Source organism: Mobula hypostoma, chromosome 11 (genome assembly GCF_963921235.1).
Source record: "Mobula hypostoma chromosome 11, sMobHyp1.1, whole genome shotgun sequence".
Taxonomy (NCBI): Eukaryota; Metazoa; Chordata; class Chondrichthyes; order Myliobatiformes; family Myliobatidae; genus Mobula; species Mobula hypostoma.
In genome coordinates this window covers 106,080,288-106,103,517 of record NC_086107.1, presented here as the reverse complement: position 1 = coordinate 106,103,517, position 23,230 = coordinate 106,080,288, and the positions used below count along the sequence as shown (strand labels likewise).

The 23,230-nt window shown below is 45.4% G+C and overlaps 1 protein-coding gene across 3 annotated transcripts; it reads left to right on the top strand.

Annotated features, from left to right (window-relative positions):
* The first annotated feature begins 454 nt into the window (after window positions 1–454).
* LOC134354391 (dynein axonemal light chain 4-like) lies at window positions 455–22,779 on the top strand. Of its 3 annotated transcripts, none has more exons than XM_063063381.1 (4): window positions 455–514; window positions 9,444–9,530; window positions 17,703–17,786; window positions 21,816–22,779. In XM_063063381.1, exons 2-4 carry the CDS (start codon window positions 9,462–9,464, stop codon window positions 21,978–21,980), a joined length of 318 nt encoding a protein of 105 aa, XP_062919451.1. In that variant the 5' UTR covers window positions 455–514; window positions 9,444–9,461; the 3' UTR covers window positions 21,981–22,779. The 3 variants fall into 3 exon arrangements, with proteins under 3 accessions (XP_062919451.1, XP_062919452.1, XP_062919453.1); XM_063063382.1 differs by having other exon boundaries at window positions 460–514; window positions 9,441–9,530; XM_063063383.1 differs by lacking the exon at window positions 455–514 and adding an exon at window positions 5,135–5,177.
* The last annotated feature ends 451 nt before the right edge of the window (window positions 22,780–23,230 follow it).

Here is a 23,230-nt window from a genome sequence, read left to right as displayed (position 1 = left end):
CGCCCCTCCCAGTCCCACCCTCTCGTAAAATTGACATCCAAACTGACCAATCAACGTTTGGAAAAAGGTGGTACTTCAACTGGTTGCTAAGACGCAGAACTACACTTCGGCAACACTCCGACCCCCAGCTAATAAGAATTTTCTGAATGCTTTCTCAAAACGTTAAAATTATGATAACAATCCATTGATCCAAATGCTGGAATGTTTTCGCCGTTCGTTAAATCTTCACCGAAGGACCCCCCCGGGGTCGGGCGCTAGTGATTGATGGGTCTATTATCCACTCATTTTCCGTATGTTGGAGCAGCAGCCAGTTAATTCTAGAGGAAGGCGGGACCGCAGGCCCCACCCGGCAAAGGCGGTGTGAATAGCAGTAATTCTAACCAATGCCCAGTGGAATCTGAATAGGAATAGCCAATCACATACATACAGGCGGGACTTCCGTCGACCGCTGTTACTAGGACCCGGATCCTGTCCCTAACAACGGCTTGAGTTGAATGAGAGAGCGGCTGTGGAGGTGAGTTACCTGGCTGAGTGGGGGCAGGGTGGTTTTTTTTATTGGGAAATGCTTTGTTTTACGCCCCCTCGCCTTTACTCTGTATAGTTTACCGAGGTGAGGGGCTTTTGGAATGGCTGTGGGACGTGGTGGTTTAGAGGGTGGTTGGTGAGTATGGGCAGGTGGCTGTGGGTGTAGCTTTGGCCTCAATAGGTTCTCCTCGGCCGTTTTTAACCCAACAAGATCCCAGAGCCAACAATGTAATGGGGATCAGGCTGGCCGTTTCAGTACGCTTGGTTGTAGGATTCATGTAAACTTATAAGTACCATGGGGGCCAAGTTATTAGCGAAAGTGCCCCGACTGTACTGAGTTTATATATGTAGAAAGAAGAGGTGGTGACGATTGGCGAGCTGCTTGCCCTGATAGAGAAGTACAGTACAGAAACAGGCCCATCTAAACCATTTGAACTGCCTACTCCCAACGACCTGCACCTGGACCATAGCCCTCCATATCTCTAACATCCATGTACCTATCCAAACTTCTCTTAAACGTTGAAATCAAGCTTGCAAGGACCATTTGTGCTGATAGATCATTCCACACTCACACGACCTTCTAAGTGAAGAAGTTTCCCCTCATGTTCCCCTTAAACTTTCCACCTTTCATCCTTAACCCATGACCTCTACTTGTAGTCCCGCCCAACCTCGGTGGAAAAAGTCTGCCTGTATTACCCTATCTATTCTCCTCATAATTTTGTATACCTGTATCAATTCTCCTCTAAATCTTGTACATTCTAAAGAATACATACAAAACCTATTCAATGTTTCTTTATAACTTGGGTCCTCCAGACCCAGCAACATCCTTGTAAACACAAGGAAATCTGCAAATGCTGGAATTTCAAGCAACACACATAAAAATTGCTGGTGAATGCAGCAGGCCAGGCAGCATCTATAGGAAGAGGTACAGTCGACATTTCAGGCTGAGACCCTTTGAAGGGTCTCGGCCCGGAACATCCTTGTAAATTTTCTCTGCACACTTTCAGCCTTGTTTACATCTTTCCTGTAGGTAGGTGACCAAAACTGTACACAAAACTTGAAATTAGGCCTCATCAACATCTTGTACAACTTCAACATAACATCCCATCTTCTGTACTCAATACATTAATTTATGAAGGCTAATGTGCCAAAAGCTTTCTTTATGACCCTATCTGCCTGTGACACGACTTTCAATGAATTATTAGATTAGATTAGATTAGATTATGAGAACACTCAGTCCTCGTTTATTGTCATTTAGAAATGCATACATTAAAAAAATGATACAATGTCCCTCCGGTATGATATCACAGAAACACAAGACAGACCAAGACTAAAACTGACAAAAACCACATAATGATAACATATAGTTACAACAGTGCAAAGCAATACTGTAATTTGATAAAGAGCAGACCATGGACACGGTAAAAAAAAGTCTCAAAAGTCCCGATAGCCACAACATCTCACGCAGACGGTAGAAGGAAGAAACTCTCCCTGCCATGAGCTTCCAGCACCGCAAACTTGTCGATGCAGCATCCTGGAAGCACCCAACCACAGTCTGAGTCCGTCCGAAAACTTCGAGCCTCCGACACCGAGCACCGAGCACCATCTCTGCCGAGTGTTTTGACCCCACCCCGGCCGCCAAGCAACAGGCAAAGCCGAGGATTCGGGGCCTTCCCCTCTGGAGATTTCGGATCACACAGTAGCAGCAGCAGCGAAGCAGGCATTTCAGAAGTTTCACCAGATGTTCCTCCGTGCTCTCACATCTGCCTCCATGAAATCAGAATTGTGCACGGCCTCCTACTTGACAGATTACAGATATCATCACCGGAGAGGCCGCGCGCGCTGCGTTGCGCTGCTATCTTCTCCTCCTCCTTATGTACCTGTATTCCCAGATCCTTTTGTTCTACCACGTTCCTCAGTTCCCCACTGTGTAAGACCTATCGTGGTTGGACCTACTGAAGTGCAAAAACTTGAACTTGTCTGCATTAAATTCCATCTGCAATTTTTTTCAGCCCATTATCCAACTGTCGCAGATCCCTCTGCAAGCTATGATGTCCTTCCTAACTGTCCACTGCACCCCCAATTTTAGTGTCATCTGCAAATTTGATAGTCCAGTTAACCACAATATCATCCAGATCATTGATATAGATGACAAACAAGAAAGGGCCCAGCACCAATCCCTGTGGCACACCCCTAACCACGGGCTTCCTGTTAGAGAGGCACACCTCAATGACCACTTCTCCCTCAAAGCAAATGTCTCAGCCAATTAACAACCTCATCCTGAACCTTCTTGACCAGCCTCCTGTGCGGGACCTTGTCAAATGCCTTACTAAGGTCCATGTAGGTAACATCCACTTTCCTGGTAACTTCTTCGAAAAACTCTAACATTGGTTAGACATGACCTATCTTGCACGAAGCCATGTTGACTATCAGTCCATGTCTATCCCACAACTGATGTCTGACTGACCGGCCTATAATTTCCTAGTTTTTGTTTAGAGAGTTTTTTAAATAGCAGAACAACATTGACTATTCTCCAGTCCTCTGGAACCTCTCCTGTGGCTAAGGATGTTTAAAAATCTCTGTTAAGCCCTGGCAATTTCTGCACTTGCCTCCTGTAGTGTCCCAAGGAACACCTTCTTAGGCTTTGGGGATTTATCTACACTGATTTGCCTCAGAGTAGCAAACACCTCTTCTGGATTCTGTGTAGGGTCCATGAGGCTGATGCTGCTTTGCCTCACTCTGTATCCGTCTCCTGAGTAAATACAGATGCAAAGAATGTGTTTAAGATCTTCCCCCATCTGTTTTGGCTGTGCACATGGATTGCCATTCTGGTCTTCCAAAGGATGAATTTTGTCCTTAGCAATCCTTTTGCTCTTAACATACCTATAGAATCCCTCAAGATTCTCTGTCTCCTCTGCTACAGCAACTTCGTGCCTTTTTTTAGCCTTCCTGATTTCTTAAGTGTTGGCTTGCTTTTCTTGTACTTCATAAGCATCTCATTTGTTCCTGCTTGCCTATACTTGGTATGCACGTCCTTTTTTTTTCTCCTTCTTAACCAGGGCTTCCTATCTCTTGAAAACAAAGATTCCCAACACGTGTTATCTTTACCTTTTATTCTGACAGGCACATACAAGCCTTGTACTCTCAAAATTTTGTTTTTGAAGTCCTCCCACTTTCCAAGTACTCAACAGCATGTTCCAGTCCATACTTGCCAGATCATTTCTGATACCATCAAAATTGGCCTTTCTCCAATTTAGAATCTCAACCCGTGGATCAGACCTATCTCTTTGCATGTTTACTTTGAAACTTATGGCATTGTGATCATTGGATGCAAAGTGATCCCCTACACAAACTTCTGTCACCTGCTCTGTCTCATTCTCTAATAGCAGATCAAGTATCACACATTCTAGCATTGGGACTTCGATGTACTGAAGAGAACTTTCCTGGACACTTTTGACCAGCTCTATCCCATCTCGTCCTTTTACAGTATGGAAGTCCCCGTCAATATGTGGAAAGTTAAAATCACCTGTTATCACAACCTTGTGTTTCTTGCAACAGTCTGTGATCTCTTTACAAATTTGTTCCTTTAGATCCCTAGGACTGTTGGGTGGTCTGTAATATAGCCCCATTAAAGTGGTCATACCTTTCTTAGTTCTCAATTCCACCCATAACACCTCACTGTCAAGTTCTCCAGTCTGTTCTGACAGTGCACTGCCGTGATATTTTCCCTGAGTAGTAAAGCCACCCCTCCTCCTTTAATCCCTTCCACTCTGTCATGTCTAAAACAATGGAACCCTGGAATATTGAGCTGCCAGTCCTGCCCCTCCTGCAACCAAGTTCACTAATGGCTACAACGTCATAATTCCAGGTGTTGATCCATGCCTTGAGCTCATCCACCTTTCCTACGATACTACTTGCATTGAAATATACGCAGCTCAGGACACTAGTCACGCCGTGTTTAACCTTTTGATTCCTGACTTTGTCTTGCCAGTGTCTGCCTCCACAACCTCTCCACTCCCTCCTATTATCTAAATCGTTATGGATCAGAAAGCCAACTTGACCCACTGAATTTCTACTGACTTTTTTTAGAGCAGGTTATTTGGTTCCACTTCACCCGTAGCCTGCAAATTATTTTCCTGCAAGTACTTAATTCACTTGTAACAAAGTATTTCTTTTGCAGGAATTTCCACATCATAGCTGCTCTGTGCCCTTTGTCATTTTGAATCTGTGTCCTCAGATCTTTGAATATCTCCCAATGGGAGCAGCTTGTCTTGGCTTACCAAATTCCTAGGAAGGATTTAAAAGGATTTAGAGTACATTTATTATCAAAGTATGTATGCAGCATACAACCCTGAGATTTGTCTTCCCCACAGACAACCTCGACATGAACAAAACCATGGAGCCCGTTCAAAGAAAATCCCCAGCACCCCCATGTGCAAAAAAAAATTGCGCAAACAGCAATAAGAACATCACCCCCCCCACGTGCAAAAAATCAAATCCTCAAAGAAAGAACAAGTGAAAAACAATATAAAACACAAAATTGAAAGAGTCCATATTCACTTAAGCATGGTGTTCATTATCTTCAGGCCATCCTAATTCAACGTCATCCAAAGTAGCAACGGGGAAAGGAGAGACCAGAAGCACATCATAATGTGAGCTACAGCCGAATCCACAAACGGTAGACCCAAAACTTCAGTACCATCCTCTGACAGCATTGAAGGAGAGAACTGAATTGAATTGACTTTATTTCTTACATTCTTCGCATTCATGAGTAAAAATCTTTACGTTACGTCTCCGTTTAAATGTGCAATCTTAGTAATTTATAATAAATAGAACAGTCAAGGTAACATAGAAATACACTCAAATCAGCATGCTAATCAGACTGATGACCTGGTGGAAGAAGCCGTCCCGGAGCCCGTTGGCCCTGGCTTTTATGCTGCGGTACCGTTTCCTGGATGGTAGCAGCTGAACAGTTTGTGGTTGCGGTGACTCAGGTCTCCAATGATCCTTCGGGCCCTTTTTACACACCTGTCTTTGTAAATGTCCTGAATAGTGGGAAATTCACAACTACAGATGTGCCGGGCTGTCCACACCATTCTTTGCAGAATCCTGCAATTAAGGGAGGTACAGTTCCCATACCAGGCAATGATGCAGCCAGTCAGGATGCTGTCAATTAGAGATCGTTTGCATGCAGGAACTTTCTCTGAGGAGCAGCAAGTAGGAGAGAGAGAGAGAGAGAGAGAGAGAGAGAGAGAGAGAGAGAGAGAGTCTGTTATACTCGGGCACCTTTCCCTGGCAGCAGTGAGCAAAAGGCAGGGTAACCAAACTAACGTTAGTGCCCTCGTTCAGGCCAACATCCTGAGTACTGAGGCTCTAATTATATTTGGTTGGCACTGTTGGGCAGGCCACATTGCTTCTACTCTTGTGAAGCAGTCTCCTCTGTGACAAAGTCCAGAACAAACTTAAGGTGGACTTGAGTAAAAATTCGAGTGTCTTTTTGAAAGGGTGAAGAGAATGCAGGACCCACTGCTGACTTCAAGAAATCCCTGGCCTGTGAATTTTGAAAGGGGATGTGGAGCATTTAGGATGATATATTATGGTCCAGCATCTGGTGCACTCACAAGTCCTCTGTAAACAGTGGTAGAAGTGTACCACTGCACAAGTTATCTCTTCCAGCCTTTCCCAAACTGCCATCTGCTGCTCCATCTATAGAAGAGTCTGTAGTCTTACACTGGCCCCTGTGGTTTCCTCGGGACTACAAAATCTGAGTGGAAGAAATACTGAGAAACAACTTAATGCCAACATTTGATCTTTCTAAACCAAGCTTGATCAAGTTTATTTCCAGTAAATCTCTCAACCTTGCCTCATGGAGACCTGCCCCAGGTTCTCCGTCTAACTTAAGCTGAAGTCTCATGTCCATGGAGCCTTTTGGGTAAATCTTATCCCATTGGATTCTGTTGATAGCTGAGGTTATATTTTAAGAGTAAACCAAAATAACATTTATTTATTCCTCCTTCCCCTTTTTATTATGGTCCTTTGTCTTCTCCTATTGGATTCCTTCTTCTTTAGACCTTCACTTCTCCCAAATATCACCTCTGTTACGTACCCCGTAACTGGGTTGCCAAACCAGCAGAAATGGACCACTTAGTTGGAGTCTGGATTACTGGAACTAAGAAAGTTTTATTAAAGAAATAAGTAACATGGTACTCTAATTGTAAGGATATAAATGCAACAGGTTAGCAATGATAAAACACACGTACACAGAACTAGGGTAATAGGAATCAAACAAGCTCTATCGCAGTCTAGGGGTAAAATGATCAGTCTCAAGTGACGCAGAGTTCAGTTCAGCTTAGTACAGTTCGCAGTAATCGCTGTTGTGCCGTTGGGGGGAGAGAGAGAGAGGATGATATGCAAATCTGATTCACACAGACCTTTGTTCTTCGCAGTTAGCTTTCGGGCGAACCCTTTTAATGTCTTCTGTGGTCACCGACTGTCACCCCTCCGTTCCGGATACGACCATTCTTCCGCGGTGAACCCGGCACCCAGGCAAGGGCGGACACACACACCAGGTTCCCACCGATCGTACCCTTTTCACCCTGTGCGTCTATGGTTGGTTCCCGCGACCAGGCCTCCAACTCCCAACAACTCGTGGGGCTCACCGCTTTTCCAGGGCCTCGTGATCTCGTGGTGTCTCGTGCCTTAGCGAACCTGTTCTTTTTATCCCCCTGCTGGGGTATCGCCTGTCCATCAAACTTCAAACAGTTCAGGTTCAAAGCAATCGGTCTGTCAATACTCGGACTGGTGTCTCTTTCTTTTATCTCTTTCTCCTCTCTCATTAACATTTTGAATGTTTCTCCATTGTCTCACTTATCTCTCTCATTAGCATCAATCTTCTGATAACTTGGTTTTTCGTCACACATCCCAGCTTCTCACTTCATTCCCCCTCTTCCACCCACCCACCTTCCCCCTCACCTGGTCTCACCTATCACCTTGCAGCTTGTACTCCTTTTCTTTCCCCCGACTTTCTTATTCTGGCTTCTTTCCAGTTCTGATGAATGGTTTGGCTCAAACGTTGACTGTTTATTCTTCTCCGTAGATGCTGCTCAAACTGTTGAGTTCCTCTGGTATGTTGGTGTGTGTATCAGTTTACATCGCCATCATCACTGAGTGCCCTGTCTTATGATGTAGGTGATCGTGATCTTTGACCATGAATGTTCTTGGCAAACGTAGATTGGAGGACTGCTTTGTAAAGCACATCCACTGCAGAAGGCAAGATCTCCCAGTGACCACCCATTTCATCTTGACTCCCAGTCCCATACCGTCATGTCTGTCAATGGCCTCCTCTCCTACCTTGATGTGGCCATACCTAATATTCCATTTGGTTGGCCTCCAACCTGATAGCATGAACATTGATTTCTCTAACTTCTGGTAACTTCTCTCTTTTTCCATTCCCCACTCTGGTTCCCCTTTTTAACCCTTCTTTTTGTGACCTGACCTTCTCATTCCGATGCCCATCCTCGTGCCTTTCTTTCATGGTACATTGTCCTCTCCTATCAGATTCCTTCTTTAGCCCTCTACCTCTTCCACCTACCACCACCCAGCTTCTGTCTTCCTTTTATACACAAGTTACTCTTCTATCAAGGTCCCCTCCCTCTGTAGATTTGCACTTGTTCAGATATTCTGGAACGTTCCCTGCAATTTAAGCATGAGTATGGCAGGAAGGAATGAACTTAATCATTCATTGAGTTCTACTGAAGGCTGCCCTTCAATGTGGCGAGGTTGGATGAGACTAGAAGTAGAAGTCATAGGTTAAGGGTGAAAGGTGAAAGGGGGGAACCTGAAGGGGAACATCTTCACTCAGAGGATGGTTCAAGTGTGGGATGGGATGCCAACAGAAGTGATAGATGTGGGTTCAGTTGCAGCATTTAAGGGAAGTTTGGGTAAGTGCATGGGTGGGAGGAGTGTGGAGGGTTGTGGTCTGAGTGTGGGTTGATGGGACTAGATGGGCCAAACAGCCTGTTTCTGTTTAGTAACACTCTATGAAGTACTTTTGATGCCATGGGTGGAGACAGTTGTAATGTACGTTGTCATACTCGTAGTGAGTATTTACTCTCTGGTGTTGGTCCCTTAAGGTTGTTATAGCTGAGGGTGGTAATGGGGACAAGCTCCCACTACCTGTTAGATGTTCCCAATGGCGTTCGCCTCAAGGAGCCTCTGATAAACCAAGTCCAGCTCCTGGCCTTCACGCCAAGCAACTAAGCCCGGCAGAACTGTTTCTACTGATAGAAGAAGGGGCAAAAGTGAGTTACTGGTGCCTTAAAACCAGTTGCTTTGGGCAGATGGGGCTCGTCAGCAGTGGTTGGCAGCTCATCTAGAAGGAAAACCTTGATCTCAAACTATATTCACTCATGGAAAGGCTTTCAGGAGTGAACCATGTGGGGAAAAAAAATCCAGAGCTGGAGTCCTTAAGATAGATAGATATACTTTATTGATCCTGAGGGAAATTGAGTTTTGTAAGACATAAGACAGTCCTATGTTGAGTTCTACATTGACTGGCAAAAGCTGCAATGTTACTGGTGCCAATCTGTATCGGTCTCTACCGTTCCTTTGGGTTGATTGGATGCGTGGGGGGGGTTGGAGCTTGCTACATGGGCAACAGCTTGCTCATATTGTACTGCCAGACATTTATTTCTGGACAGCCAGGACATAACCTCCATGATTGACCCTAACCAACAGAGGCCTCACTCTCTGGTGTAAAACATCTCCAGCTGTCCCTTCTCTCTCAGAAGAATGTTCGATCAAGGAGAGTAGAGTGATTAGATATTCTGACAATCCAGTAGATTAGTTCATGTAACATTTATTACCATCATCTTTTTGAAATAGAAAATTAAGTTTTTATTTTCCTTTTCTCCCAGCAGGGGTGAAGTGTGTCTGCAATGGCAGAGCCAGAGGCAAAAAAGGAAGAGCCAGATTCCAGGCGTCTTCAAACCTTCCCCATCGTCAGAGTGAGTTTCCCATCAAAGTGCTTTAACTTTGTTCCCGCTTGCAGCTGAAAGTTCATATGATCCAAAGACCACCTTGGCTCCTGTATCTCGTGTCACCTGCGGCCTCTGGGTGTGCCATTGGCTCAAAACATTGTTAGTGCCTGAACGTTCCCCACAGGTAGCCCAAACCCAGTGTGAATATTCATTCTGAAGCTGTATTCATTCATTCATTATGTACCGTGTCGTATGATGCGAGCAATCATGGTCTTCCCATGACCATGATTATTATTGGCAAATTTTTTCTACAGAAGTGCTTTGCCATTGCCTCCATCTGAGCATTGTCTTTACAAGACGGTGACCCTGGCCATTATCAGTATTCTTCAGAGATTGTCTGCTTGGTGTCAGTGGTTGCGTAACCAGGATTTGTGATCTGCACCAGCTGCTGTCATGGCTTCACATGACCCCGACAGGAGGGCTAAGCAGGTGCTACACCTTGCCCAAGGGTGATCTGCAGGCTAGCGGAGGGAAGGAGTGCCTTATACCTCCTTTGGTAGAGACGCGTCTCCACCCCGCCACCCCAAGAAAATATATATCCAGCAATAACTGGGGTCCTTTAAATTACCCTTCAGTAGTGTGGGCATGTGGCCAAGTGGTTAAGGCGTTCGACTAGCGATCTGAAGGTCGTGAGTTCGAGCCCCAGCCGAGGCAGCGTGTTGTGTCCTTGAGCAAGGCACTTAACCTCACATCACTTTGTGACGACACTGGTGCCGGGCTGTACTGGTCCTAATGCCCTTCCCTTGGACAACATCGGTGTCGTGGAGAGGGGAGACTTGCAGCATGGGCAACTGCCAGTCTTCCATACAACCTTGCCCAGGCCTGCGCCCTGGAGAGTGAAGACTTTCCAGGCGCAGATCGATGGTCTTGCAAGACTAACGGATGCCTTTTTTTAATATAAAAGGACCCCATTTATTGAAGCCATATATTTGGCAACTTATCTCCCTTCAATCTTGCTGAGCTCTGGGCTCAGAAGCTGTTCAGCAGGCAGTAATTGTTTATTTGATTTATTAATCAATTGATACTTTGACAAAAGTGAATGTCCTTATTGATTTAATCATTGATATAACTGAAGCCTATTAGATATAATGGGGCAAGTAAGGTTATTTGTAAAGCTGCACATAAATGTATGGCAGATATTTGTTAAGGGTATTGACTGTGATGATGGACTTCTGTCATAACACAGATCAACTTCACTTCAGAGTATCTTGTCACTTGGACTTAATTCCTGTTGAAATTTTATATGCGGATTTTTCCTTAGGTCACTGTTGTAACACGGCAATAACCATGCTGGTCTCTCCTTGGGAGAAAATCGAAGAATTGTAGGGTGCTGGATCAGGATTCAAGTTTATGTATTATGTGTACATTGAAACATACAAAGAATATAGAACAGTACAACACAAGAACAGGCCATTCGGCCCACAATGTTGTACTGAACCAGCTAAAAAGCAAATCAGAAACACCCTACCTCTAATCCCTCCTACCTACACAGCATCCATATTGCTCCATCTTCTGCACATTCGTGTGTCTACCTAAATGTCTCTTTAGAACCCTCTAATGTACTTGCCTCTGCCAGCATATCAGACAATGCATTCCAGGCATCCATGATTGAGTGAAAAACTTACCTCTTGCATCCTCCTTGAACCTTCAACACATGCCCTCTGGTATTAGACATTTCAACCCTGAGAAACACATGCTCCCTGTCTACTCTATCTTTGCCTCTCATAAACCTCTATCAGTTCTTCCCTCAGCCTCTAGCACTCCAGAGAAAACAACCTAAGCTTATCCAGCCTCTTGTGATGCCATGAGTCTTGTAAGCCATGCAGCATCCTGGTAAACCTCTTTGGCACCCTCTGTGACGGCATCTGTTAGTCTCATGAGCCCATAGATCTGCGCCTGGAAGGTCTTGCATCAATTTGTTAGAGCAGTGTCTGTTGTGGCTGTAGAGGCCCACACGGGAGTGACAGTCTTGGCTGCATCGACTGCACTTGAAGGCGCTGTCCTCTGGTGTTATCTTGGTGCTGTTTTTCCGATGAGTGCGCTTTTCTTCAGCAGCAAGCCTCAGCTTCTCCTCTCCTCTTTTTAGACCTCTGCGTAGTTCCAGCCTCCAGTGAGAGCGATCGCTTGCGATGTCCTCCCACCTCTCGACGTTCATTTTCAGTGACTTCATGTCTCTCTTGCAAACGTCTTTGAAACGAAGATGAGGCCGCCCTTGTGCCCTCTTGCCGGAGACCAGTTCCCCATACAGCAGGTCTTTCAGGATCCTCCCGTCTGACATGCGGTGTACGTGGCCCAGCCAGCGGAGACAGCATTATTGGAGCAGGGTGAAGAGGCTGGGTATCTGGGCGCAGGCCAGGACCTCATTGTTGGTGACTCGGTCAGTCCACGTGATGTCCAGGATGTGTGTCAGGCTGCGAAGGTGGAAGGCATTGAGACGCCGCTCTTGTCTGTAGTAGAGGCTCCAGGTCTCGCTGCCGTACAACAGTGTGCTGAGGATGCAGGCCCTGTAGACTGCAACTTTGGTGTGCATCGTCAGCTTTCTGTTCTCCCAGACTCTCTTTGTCAGCCTGGTGAATGTTGAGGCTGCTCGTCCGATCCGTCTGTTGATCTCAGGGTCTGGGGAGAGGCTGTCCGTGATGGTGGAGCCAAGATATGTAAACTCGTGAACTACCTCCAGCTCGTAGTTGTTGATGGTAATGGCATCTTGGCCCAAGGCGTTGGTTTTCTTCAGGCTGATGGTCAAGCTGAAGTCCTGGCAGGCTCTTGAGTAGCTGTCCATGAGGCATTGCAGTTGCTGTTCAGAGTGTGTTGCCAGTGCCACATCATCTGCAAACACATGTCCCTGATGAGTACTTCACGAACCTTGGTTTTTGCCCTCAGCTGGGACAGACTGAACAGCCTCCCGTCCGATCTGGTGTGGAGGTAGACACCATCAGTTGATGTGCCAAAGGCGTGCTTCAGCATGACTGCAAAGAAGATGCCAAACAGGGTGGGGGCAAGCACACAGCCCTGCTTCACACCGCTGCGGATGTTGAAGGCCTCCGAAGAAGAGTCGTCGAACTGAACGATGCCCTTCATGTCTGTGTGGAATGACTGAACTATCCTGAGGAACCTCAGGAGACAACCAATCCTGGGGAGGATTTTGAACAGACCGTCTCTGCTCACAAGATCGAAGGCCTTCGTAAGGTCAATGAAAGCGACGTAGAGTGGTTGTCTTTGCTCTCTGCATTTCTCTTGTAGCTGTCGAAGGGAGAAGATCATGTCGATTGTGGAGCGTTCTGACCTGAAACCGCACTGAGACTTGGGATATACCCTTTCGGCTATTTTCTGCAGACTGTTCAGGACCACGCGGGCGAAGACCTTCCCAACGACGCTCAGCAAGGAGATTCCCCTGTAGCTGTTACAGTCGCTTCTGTCCCCTTTGTTCTTATGTATGGTGACAATGTTGCAGTCTCTAATGTCTTGCGGCACTGCTCCCTGTATCCAGCACTGGCACAGTGGTTCGTGCAGGTGGTTTAGCAGGACGCCCTTTGCACACTTGATGGCCTCTGGTGGAATGCCATCCAATCCTGGTGCCTTCCCAGTGGGCAGGCTGTCGATGCCTTTACTCAGCTCTTCGGCAGTCGGCAATGCATCAATTTCCTCCATGACAGGCAGGCATTCCACGGAGTCTAGCGCACTGTCCGAGATGCTGTTTTCTCTGTAGAAGAGTTCAGAGTAATGCTCCACCCATCTCTCCATCTGCTTGCCTTTGTCATTGATGGTCTTGCCTGTTATGGTCTTCAATGATGCTCTCTTGCTCTGGGTTGGCTTGATGGCTTTCCTGATCCCCTTGTACACTCCATGGATGTTGCCTGTGTCAAATGATGACTGAATGCTTTCGCAGAGTTGTAGCCAGTAGTCACTTGCACAGCGTCTGGCTGTTTCCTGGGCCTTGCTTCTTGCTGTCCTTAGCACTTGCAGTGTTGCCTGGGTGGGGTGGCGTTTGTGCTCTAGTCGTGCAACACGCTTCACCTCGATGACAACGGTGAGCTTACTTGAGCTCGCTTCAAACCAGTCCTGTGTCTTGCCTCGTTTCTTCCCAAAGGCCTTGAGCGCAATGCTGTGGATAGTGTCCCTGAGAGAATCCCATCTCTGCTGAGCATCTCCTTCTGGTGGGTCTGCAAGGAGAGCATCCTCCAGTGACTTGATAACTCTGCAGCTTTGTCTGGGTGTTGTGTCTTACTGGCATCGATGCGCTGCTTGCCTGGAGGCTTGGCGCAGTGCATCTTCTTCAGCCGAAGTCTGATCTTGCAATAAACCAGTGAGTGATCCGTGTCGCAGTCGGCACTCCGAAAGGAGCGAGTCATGAGCACGTTTCTCAGGTGACGGCGTCTTGTGATTATCGGGTCTAGCTGGTGCCAGTGTTTGGAGCGGGGATGTCGCCAAGACACTTTGTGCTGAGCTTTGGTCTGGAAGTAGGTGTTGGTGACACACAATTCGTGGAGCATGCAAAGCTCGAGCAGTCATTGCCCGTTGTCATTCATGCTGCCAATCCCATACCGCCCCAGGCAGCTTGGCCAGGAGTCATGGTCGGCACCCACTCTGGCGTTGAGTGTCACCAAGTAGCAGCAACTGTTCCTGACTTGGGATCTCCTGTATCATCATTGAGAGCTGGTCATAGAACTCGTCCTTTGTGTCTTGTGTAGAGTAGAGGGTTGGGGCATAGACACTGACAAGGTTGACAGGCCTGTTGGATGTGTGAAGTCGAAGTGAGAAAATCCACTCTGTCCCTTTCTCGCTAGGCTCTACCATCTTCAGCAGCGAGTTCTTCACGGCAAAGCCAACACCATGCTCTCTGGTCTCGTCTGAGCCCTTCCCCTGCCAGGAGGTATCGTCTCTTTCACGTAGGGTTCCCGATTCTGCGAGACGTGTCTCTTGGAGCGTTGCGATGTCCACTTGGAGCCAATTCATTGTTAATCACTGCTGTCTTGCGTGTGTCGCTGATCTCCTGAAGGTCATCTGATATACCGGTTGTCATGGTCCGTATATTCTAGCATCCTAGTCTTGAGTGTTGGCTTCTTTCTTTGTCTTCTAGTTATGCTTGGTGCAGTGTTTACAGTCCGCAGTTCGGGCTGCTTGTATCCCTGAGCCCCGTGCACCCAGTGGAGCGGGCGGACTGTGGCAGGACAGTACCTAACTGGCTGGGGGCTGCCCTGCTTGAGGTGGGCAGTAGCTGTCCCGTGAGACACAATGGTCTCTCCCTCCGTCAAAAGCAACCCCTGGTGCCTTGCTCTATGCCAGTTGAGTGCAGGTTTATAACCGGTAGACTGCTGCTTTCCGTGTTGTGCCGTCGCGATGAGGCGACGTTGGAGTGTCCTCTCCAGGGCGCAGGCCTGGACAAGGTTGTATGGAAGACTGGCAGTTGCCCATGCTGCAAGTCTCCCCTCTCCACGACACCGATGTTGTCCAAGAGAGGGGCAAGGGCCAATACAGCTTGGCACCAGTGTCGTCACAGGAGTTGCCAGAACAAGGTTGAAGGCAACGTCGGACTGCCTGAGGGACTCCAGCTCCGGATTTGTCCTCAGGGTTTACCCCCGAAGCCTTTCCCATCTGTGGGTATGGCCGCAAGGCAGCGGAGGTTTGAAATCAGAGTTTTCCCTCTCTTAGATGGACTGCCTTCCCAGGCTGACGAGCTCCATCTACCCGAAGCACTGGTTTTAAGGTGCCAGGACCCACCTTCGTCCCTTCTCCTGTCAGTAGAAACAGGTTTAGAGGCTAAGCCACATGAGAAGGCCAGGAGTTGGACTTAGTTGTCAGAGGCTATTTGAGGTGCATGCAGTGAGGAGCACTTTTAGGTAGTGGGAGTTACCACTCCTCGGCTTGACAACCTTGGAACCTCTGTAAAGCCTCAACATCCTTCCTATAGTGGAGTGACCAGAAATGTACAGTAAAATGTACCATTTGTGTAAATTACGTTAACTGTCAGCATACCCAAGAGTACGTTGGGGGCAGCCGGCAAGTGTCACCTCACATTCCGGCACCAGAATACAGACGCCAGTCGTTCGGGCATGTTAGCACCTTCTACTTTTATTTCACATTTCTAATTTTTGCTGTTTGATTTGTGACATCTTTTAGGTCAGATTTAAATACTGTCTACCCGCACGGTCAGTTGATACCATTTGTGTTATTGATTTTGGGTTCTATTAGCAGTTGATGCTGGTTAGTGCTGTAAATTTTAGTGAAATCCTATGATTTGTGGTAATTAGACACTTCTTGAATTTAAATAATCTAATATTCCAGCTGTGGTTCTACTTTTTAATTTTATTTAGCGAAGTAGCACGGTGTAGGCCTCTGCCCTTTGAGCCACACCGCCTCAGCAACCCCACAACCCCAATTAACCCTAACCAAATCACGGGGTAACTTACAATGACCAGTTAATTACCTGGTATGTCTTTCAACTGTGGGAGGAAACCCGAGTACCCAGGGAAAACCCACACATTCCACGGAGCAGACGTACAGAGACTCCTTAGAGAGGGTGCAGTAATTGAACTCCTTAATACCCCGAGCTGTAATAGTGTTGTGCTGCTACGCTATCGTGGCACCCATGATTTTAGTTCTATGTCTTTTTGACTTTATGTTGAGACTGCCCTCTTTCCCTGCAAAATCTGAGCCTAAACCATACTAAAAGGCAAGTTGACAGACATTTAAATAGGTGGATACAGTATTAATGAGGGAAAATGGAATTGGTGTAGATGGGCAAAAAGGTTTGATTGGATGTGGTGGAACAAAGAGCTTGTGGGCTGTACAACTCTGTATTTGGACCTGGTTTGTTCAATAGTTGAGGGTGGCAGAGAGGTGCCATGGTGTGTTCCTGTATGAGATTATCTTAGAAATCCATTAGTTACAAGTCACTAATGCAATCTAATGTTCAAAGTATGTACACAATATTAACCTTGAGATTCGTTGTCTTGTAGGCAGCCACAAAGTAAAGCAACACAATAGAACCCGTTTAAAGAAAAGCCCCACTCAACAAGACGATTAAAATTGCAATAAAAAAGAACAAATCATGCAAACAACAAAAAGTGAACGAATAACACACAGAACATTGTCAAACTGCAGAATCCCCAAAAATGAGCCCACAGCCTCAAGCCGCCGAAGTGAGTGAAATGGTCCAGGAGCCATTGGCCGCGGCTTCCGCCGGAGACTCAGTCAGTTCAGCATCTTGTTGATGGTTGCGGGCCCCATTTACAGATCCAGTTTCGCTGTGAAGCGCCTCGATCAAACCACGCAAAGAGTAAAGCACATTTAGCGCTGAGGACATTAAACATCAAGCATCTTAAAAATCTGCCCTGGAGAAAATCTCTTCTAGAAATCTTGGAAATATGATGGTAACCAAAGGATGCATTTTAGAGACTGGATGAAAAGTATTTTGAGGTTATTAAGGAGTTTGACAATTTGCTGTGCAAGATGCAGTTCAGGATTATTTGAGCCAGCAATAGATCCCTCTGAAACAAAATATACAGCCATTTGTGTAATTGTTCCCAGATGTTTAAAGGAAATGAGATCATTGTAGAGATTAGTTGTGGCTTCAATCCCAGAAGAGTTTTCACCTCATTGAAAGCTGATTTTAAGTTCTTCAAAGCAAGGTAATGACAATCAAGCAGTCTATACAGCCCTTGAGTCTGTTCTGCTTTTTGGGGTGCCATGGTGGCGTATAGCGGAACGCTATTACAGCTTGGGTTGTTAGAGTTTGGAGTTCAATTCTGATGTCGTCTACAAGGAATCTGTGTACATCCTCCCCGTGAAATGTGTGGGTCTTTTCCACGGTCTTCCGGTTTCCTCCTATAGTCAAAAAGTGCACCAGTCAGTTAATTGGTTATTGCAAATTGTCCTGTGATTAGGTTAGGGTTAAATCTGGTTTGTGGGGCAGCACGGCTTGAAGGACTGAAAGGGCCTATTACGTGTTGTATCTCTAAATAAATACATAAAACTAGCTCTGCTTGTGGTTGATGTGATCTTCAAATCTTTCATTCTCAAAAACAGAAAAAAAACCTTGAATATGTTGAATAATGCAGCCTTAATACCTGTGAGGTACAGAATTCCAAAGTTTTGTTGGCTCAGAAGAATGTCCTACTCATCCCAGTCCTTTGTTTCCAGCATTGCGATATGCCAGAGGAAATGAAAGTTGAGACGATGGAACTGTGTGTCACGGCTTGCGAAAAATATTCTGCAAATAATGAGGTGAGTCTGTCAAGTTCTCATGAGGCATTTTTTGTGGGTGGGATGGTACTCCTCCTCACGTTGCTTCAAGGTGTCTGAAAAGTCTCTCATGATGTCCTTCCTGGTGAAATAGGCTGCCAGCATGTAGAACTTTGCCACAACACCAATTCTGTGTATTCTTCAAAAGGAGAAAATAGTGATCACATGAACTGAACTGTGCTGCTGCTTGCCAAGGAGAATAAAATGCAAAGTTCAAAATAAATGTATTCTTAAAGTATGTATATGTCACCATATACTGTACGGCTCACTCATTTTCTTGCAGGCATTCACAGAACTGAGAAATATAATAGAATCAGTGGAAAAGCTACACATAAAGACTGTCACACAACTGATGTACAAAACTGTGAAAATTCAAAAACAAGTAATAAATAAGTAATACAGAGAACATGAGTTTTGAAGTTCTTGAAAATGAGCCCATAGGTTGTGGGATCAGTTCAGTGCTGTGGTGAGTGAAGTTACCCACCCTGGTTCAGGAGCCTGAAGGTTGAAGGGAACCGAGTGGTGTGAGACCCAAGGCTCCTGTACCTCCTTCCCGATGGCAGCAGTGAGAAGAGAGCCTGGCCTGGAAGGTGGGACTCCTTGATGATGGATGCTGCTTTTTTGTGACAACACTCCCTGTGTAGATGTGCTGAATGGTGGGGAGGGCCTTTCCTATGAGGGACTGAGCTGTGATGGTTGCTAACTCCATCCAAAACGTAATGGTTTGCACCTCTCAATCCATCATTTTAATGTATTGACATTTATATTTTTGCCACTTAATCGGTCCTTATCTTCATTTGTTTTCTGCGTGTTGCTGTTACTGATAATCCTCCTTCCCCCAAGTAGAGTGGTATTGGTTCTTGTACTGCTACAGATTAGCTTTATTTGTCACATTTACATGAAAACACAGTGAAATGCATTATTTTGTATTAAATCAAACCAGTGAGGATCGTGCTGAGCAGCCCGCAGCTGCTGCACGCTTCTGACGCCAACATGGGATGCCCACAACTTCAAAGTGGCAGGAAACTGGGGCACCTATAGGAAGGAATGTGCAAACCTGCAGACAGCAGCAGAAATTGAACCCTGATCTTACAGCTGGTGCTGTAAAGCATTGCACGAATCGCCACGCTGGTGTGCCACTCATACTGCTATAATGGGGTTGGTTGTTAAGGGTTCTAAATTGTTGACCATGGGCTGATTTAGATGGCTGTATTTCCAGAGTCATTGTGTTTGTGTGGGAAGGCATGTTATAAGAATCACCCCTTGTAATAACGATCAGAGAGGCACAGAGAGATCTGTATTTACCAACAACCACCTTTGTTGGTTAACCTAACAAGTACGTGAATTCATAAACTAAATAACCTGTGTGGACGCCGACTAAGTATCCCTGACTCTCCTGAATAGGCAAAGGTATTACATGGGCAAAGGAGTCTACGCTGGCTAGGCGTTCCTGGTAGACCTGATTCAGTTGCCACACGTTCCACACAGGGTCGCTGATGCTTGTATCTGCGATGGTTATTCTTCGAAGTTACTGCTGCCAGCACACACACAGCGTCCACTTTTATATCCATTCCTTATCAATTCAAATATTGCATTCTGGTGTCGTTGGCCTCAGGTTATGTGTCTGTCCTTTAACACCTTGTTATTGGCTCTGCTCCAAGCCAGCATCCATTTATTGCCCTCTTCCCATCAAGTGACAGTCGATAATTAATGGTTCTTTGTACTCAATCAGCAACAAGTTCGAATCACTCCAGGCAGGCACCAACCCCAACATTCACAAACCTGCATGTCATATCCAACCAAAGAACATCTCACAAGTAACTTCTTATTTGGAAGTGATCTCTAGTCCAGCAGATTACCTGGAGCATCATTGTCTTCTTTAAAACCCTGATCAAGCCTAACAATTCAAGCTCACAAAATGGAAAACTGAGTGTCTTCACAAAATTGCCACCTCCATCTCCAAGAACACAGCAAGAACAAAAACAATTAGTCTGTCTGCGTCCACTGTCCTTGATTTATTCAAATTCTCTGATTTGTAGACTGTTGTTCTTTTTGGTGTCACTGTTCCTCCATCTTTAACTGCCCTCTATCATTGCATTGTCTCCCTGACAGGGCCCATAACATACATTCAATGGCCACTTTATTAAGTACACTTTGTTAATGCAAATATATAATTAGTCAATCATGTGGCAGCAACTCAATGCATTAAAGCATGCGGACATGGTCAAGTGGTTCAATTGTTCAGACCAAACATTGGAATGGGGAAGAAATGTGATCTAAGTGAAATGATTGTTGGTTCCAGATGAGGTGGATTGAATCTCTCAGAAACTGCTGATCTCCTGGCATTTTCATGCACAACAGTCTCTATGGTGTGACAAACAAAAAAAAAAATCCAGTGAGCGGCAGTTCTGTGGGCAAAACATGCCTTGTTTATTAGAGAGGTCAGAGGAGTGTGGTCAGTAAAGATCATACTATGCCTGTAGTCGATAAAGATCAACATGATGCATGCTCCTTTGCTCCCCACGACCACCTCTTTGTTGTCCTAATCTCTGGAGCTTTGCTCTTTAGCCTCTGCCTGTTTTCAGGTAGAAGATGGATAGCCAAGTGATCAAATTTTCCGAAATGTGGTCTGGGTAGGCATTCCTTATCTTGCATAAACAATGGTCTAGTGTGTGGGGTCCTCTGGTGCTACAGGTTATATGAGATGGTGATTGGGCAGGGATTTCTTTAAACAAGCCTGTTTGAAGTCCGTGACTATGATTTGAAATGCATCAGGATGGAGTGATGATTGTTTGGAGATGGCATCATGCAGTATCTCAGGTGCTTGGCCACTGGTGGCATGTAAACTCCAGTGAGGATCACAGATGAGAACTCCCTAAGTAAATAGAATGGAACGCATTTGATCATTAGGTGTTGTCGTGGAAACACTAACTAAGAACACCAGAGTGACTTTGAGTTTCGTTTTAAGAGTTTATTAATATAATATCATGGAGAGTCTGCAGCAGTCTCCACTGCCACCAGAACTCTGATTTTTAGGTTGTACAAAGCTCATATTTATACAGCAAGACAAACAACTTCACATAACTTTGGCATCCCACGGTCAGTACGTGATCAATCATTTAAAAGACGTCAGTAATCTCTCAGCGCGAGTCTAACAGTTGTTCCTGCTTCCTGGTATCAGGACTTAGAATTTACCCCCAGACGCATCCTCCCTGCTGGTTCCAGGGATCTAGTATCTTATTTATTGGAGTTTCTGGTACTATGCTTATCATCCTAGATTATTCTCAACACGCATCAGCAATCTTTTAAGCCCAGCTGTTCCAGAATGGTCAGGTATCCCATCATACACTAGTTTTAACCATTTCTACCACAGGTTTTCAAGGTCAGGAAACGTGCTTTCAACAGAACTGCCACATCTGAGTACTACTGAGAGTTTATCATGAAATACACACACACCTCCACCTTTTGCTTTTTCTGAATCAGCAGTTCAATCCATCCTGTGAATTGGGAAGCCTTCAAGTCTGATCGCCAGATGTGGTGTGCTGGGAGTAAGCCATGTCTCGGTTAAACATAGAACACAACAATCTCATTTCCTTTCAACACAAGCAATCTTGCCCTCAGGTCCTCAATTTTTTTTCTCCAGCAACTGCATATTTGCTAGCAAGATGCTGGATAGAGGAGGTCTCATTCCTGTGTTTCAGCTTGGCTTGGAGTCCCTCTTCCTGCCCTGCATCCGGCCATGGCAATGAACTTCTGTTGCTTAAAAGGTGCCATACCTGCTTGCTGATTCTTTCGGAAGATTGTGAAACCTCTAGATCATTAAGTTGATTTAAAAGTACATTGCTTAAAGGGAAATTGCATGCTGCGCATTGATTGCAGTGAGAGTAATTCAAAAGAGGTATATTTAGCAGTACTGTATGTAGCCCACAGAATTTTGCTGAGGTTCGCCGGTGCCATCTTGGTAACCTATTTTCCTATTCTTTTCCTAAACTTATTTTCTGTTTTTCATAGACTGCAGCCAAAATGATCAAAGAAACCATGGACAAGAGGTTTGGAGCTTCCTGGCACGTTGTGGTCGGTGAAGGGTTTGGGTTTGAAGTCACCCATGAGATGAAGAACATTCTATACATGTATTTCGGGGGCAACATGGCAGTGTGTGTGTGGAAGTGCACATAACTGAAGAACTGTGTGTGAAGCAGCAGCAATGAACCTCCCTTCTCTCCGTTCTCCAAATCCAGCTGTACGTCAGTAAATCGTCACTGATGATAAGTTCTGCAAGTGGACATTTCAACGATTGAAAGGACTTTTTAGGGTTGCAAGAGCTGCAGGAATGAGGACTAAAGTATTTTTATTTCCCTGTTTTTAAGATAACATACAAAAAAAAAGTCAAAAACGGTTTAATGGGTTATTCTGTTGAGATGCTGAAATATTAATGTGACTGGAGCAGTAGCAAGTTGAATAATCCACAGAAGTACAATGCTTTCCTGAAAAAATCTTAAATCATATTGCCATCATCGCATGGCTGCAAGGAATGGATTTTCCTGCCAAGTTACCGGAAGCCGAATTTTCACCATACCACATGGTTGTCAGAGGAGCCACAGCTTCTAGATTTTAGTGGATCTGGCAGAAGCTATTAACATTATTGAGGTGGAGGAAAGGAGAATAGTGGTAAACTTTATATTCTGACTGGCAAATGAAACGTGGCTTAGTCCTCCTAGCTGTTTGTCCTAATAACACTACATGAGGTTTAGATATATTTACATTTTTATTCTGCAACTTGTAGGAACCAGATGGAGGAAGAAATTGGGAGGGGAGATAAAAATCCTGTCCATTTCACATTACCTGTTCTGGGGTCGGAAATACAAGCCTTAGAGAAAAATACTTCATTAGCTTGTTTAGAACTACTTCCTTTTTTTAAAAAAAAGAACTTTCTTGTGATAGAAATGCTCTTACATGTTTTAATAAAAAAATTGAATGGTAGCTTTATTATATTCTGTGGGACTTATCCTGCAATCAGGCTGTGTGATCGTGCGTGTGTTCCTTCAACAGAACCAGTCCATGTTTTCATTAACAGCTTGTACTTGCTGCTTATTATGCTGCTGGCATTTAGGGCAGCAATGAAGGTCCTCCGTCTTTTGTGGGGTTCAGGGCTTCCTTCAGCGCGTCAGTAACTTCTCTTGGTTTTCACTACTGTCAGTCTTGGAGACACAGAAATATGGTGCACTCAGGTGTAGAAGGATTCTTCGTTGCTGCTTCCACAGCAATTTTGTTTTATCAGTCAGCGTTGTTGGCCCTGAGCTGAACTCCTGAACCTGGAGGACCAGTGAACCACTCTTAGTCTGGCCTCTACCCTTTGACCTGTTTGGTATGGGTGACCCTACCAAGAGCCAAAGCATAAAGCCCTGACTCCAGCGAATATCGCTCTC

Bases quoted from the DNA above. Each gene is read 5' to 3' on its own strand.
- LOC134354391 (XM_063063381.1), top strand. From the start codon at position 9,462: ATGGCAGAGCCAGAGGCAAAAAAGGAAGAGCCAGATTCCAGGCGTCTT. The intron at 9,531-17,702 runs GTGAGTTTCCCA...CTTTGTTTCCAG, and splicing joins AAACCTTCCCCATCGTCAGA to CATTGCGATATGCCAGAGGA. The intron at 17,787-21,815 runs GTGAGTCTGTCA...TGTTTTTCATAG, and splicing joins AATATTCTGCAAATAATGAG to ACTGCAGCCAAAATGATCAA.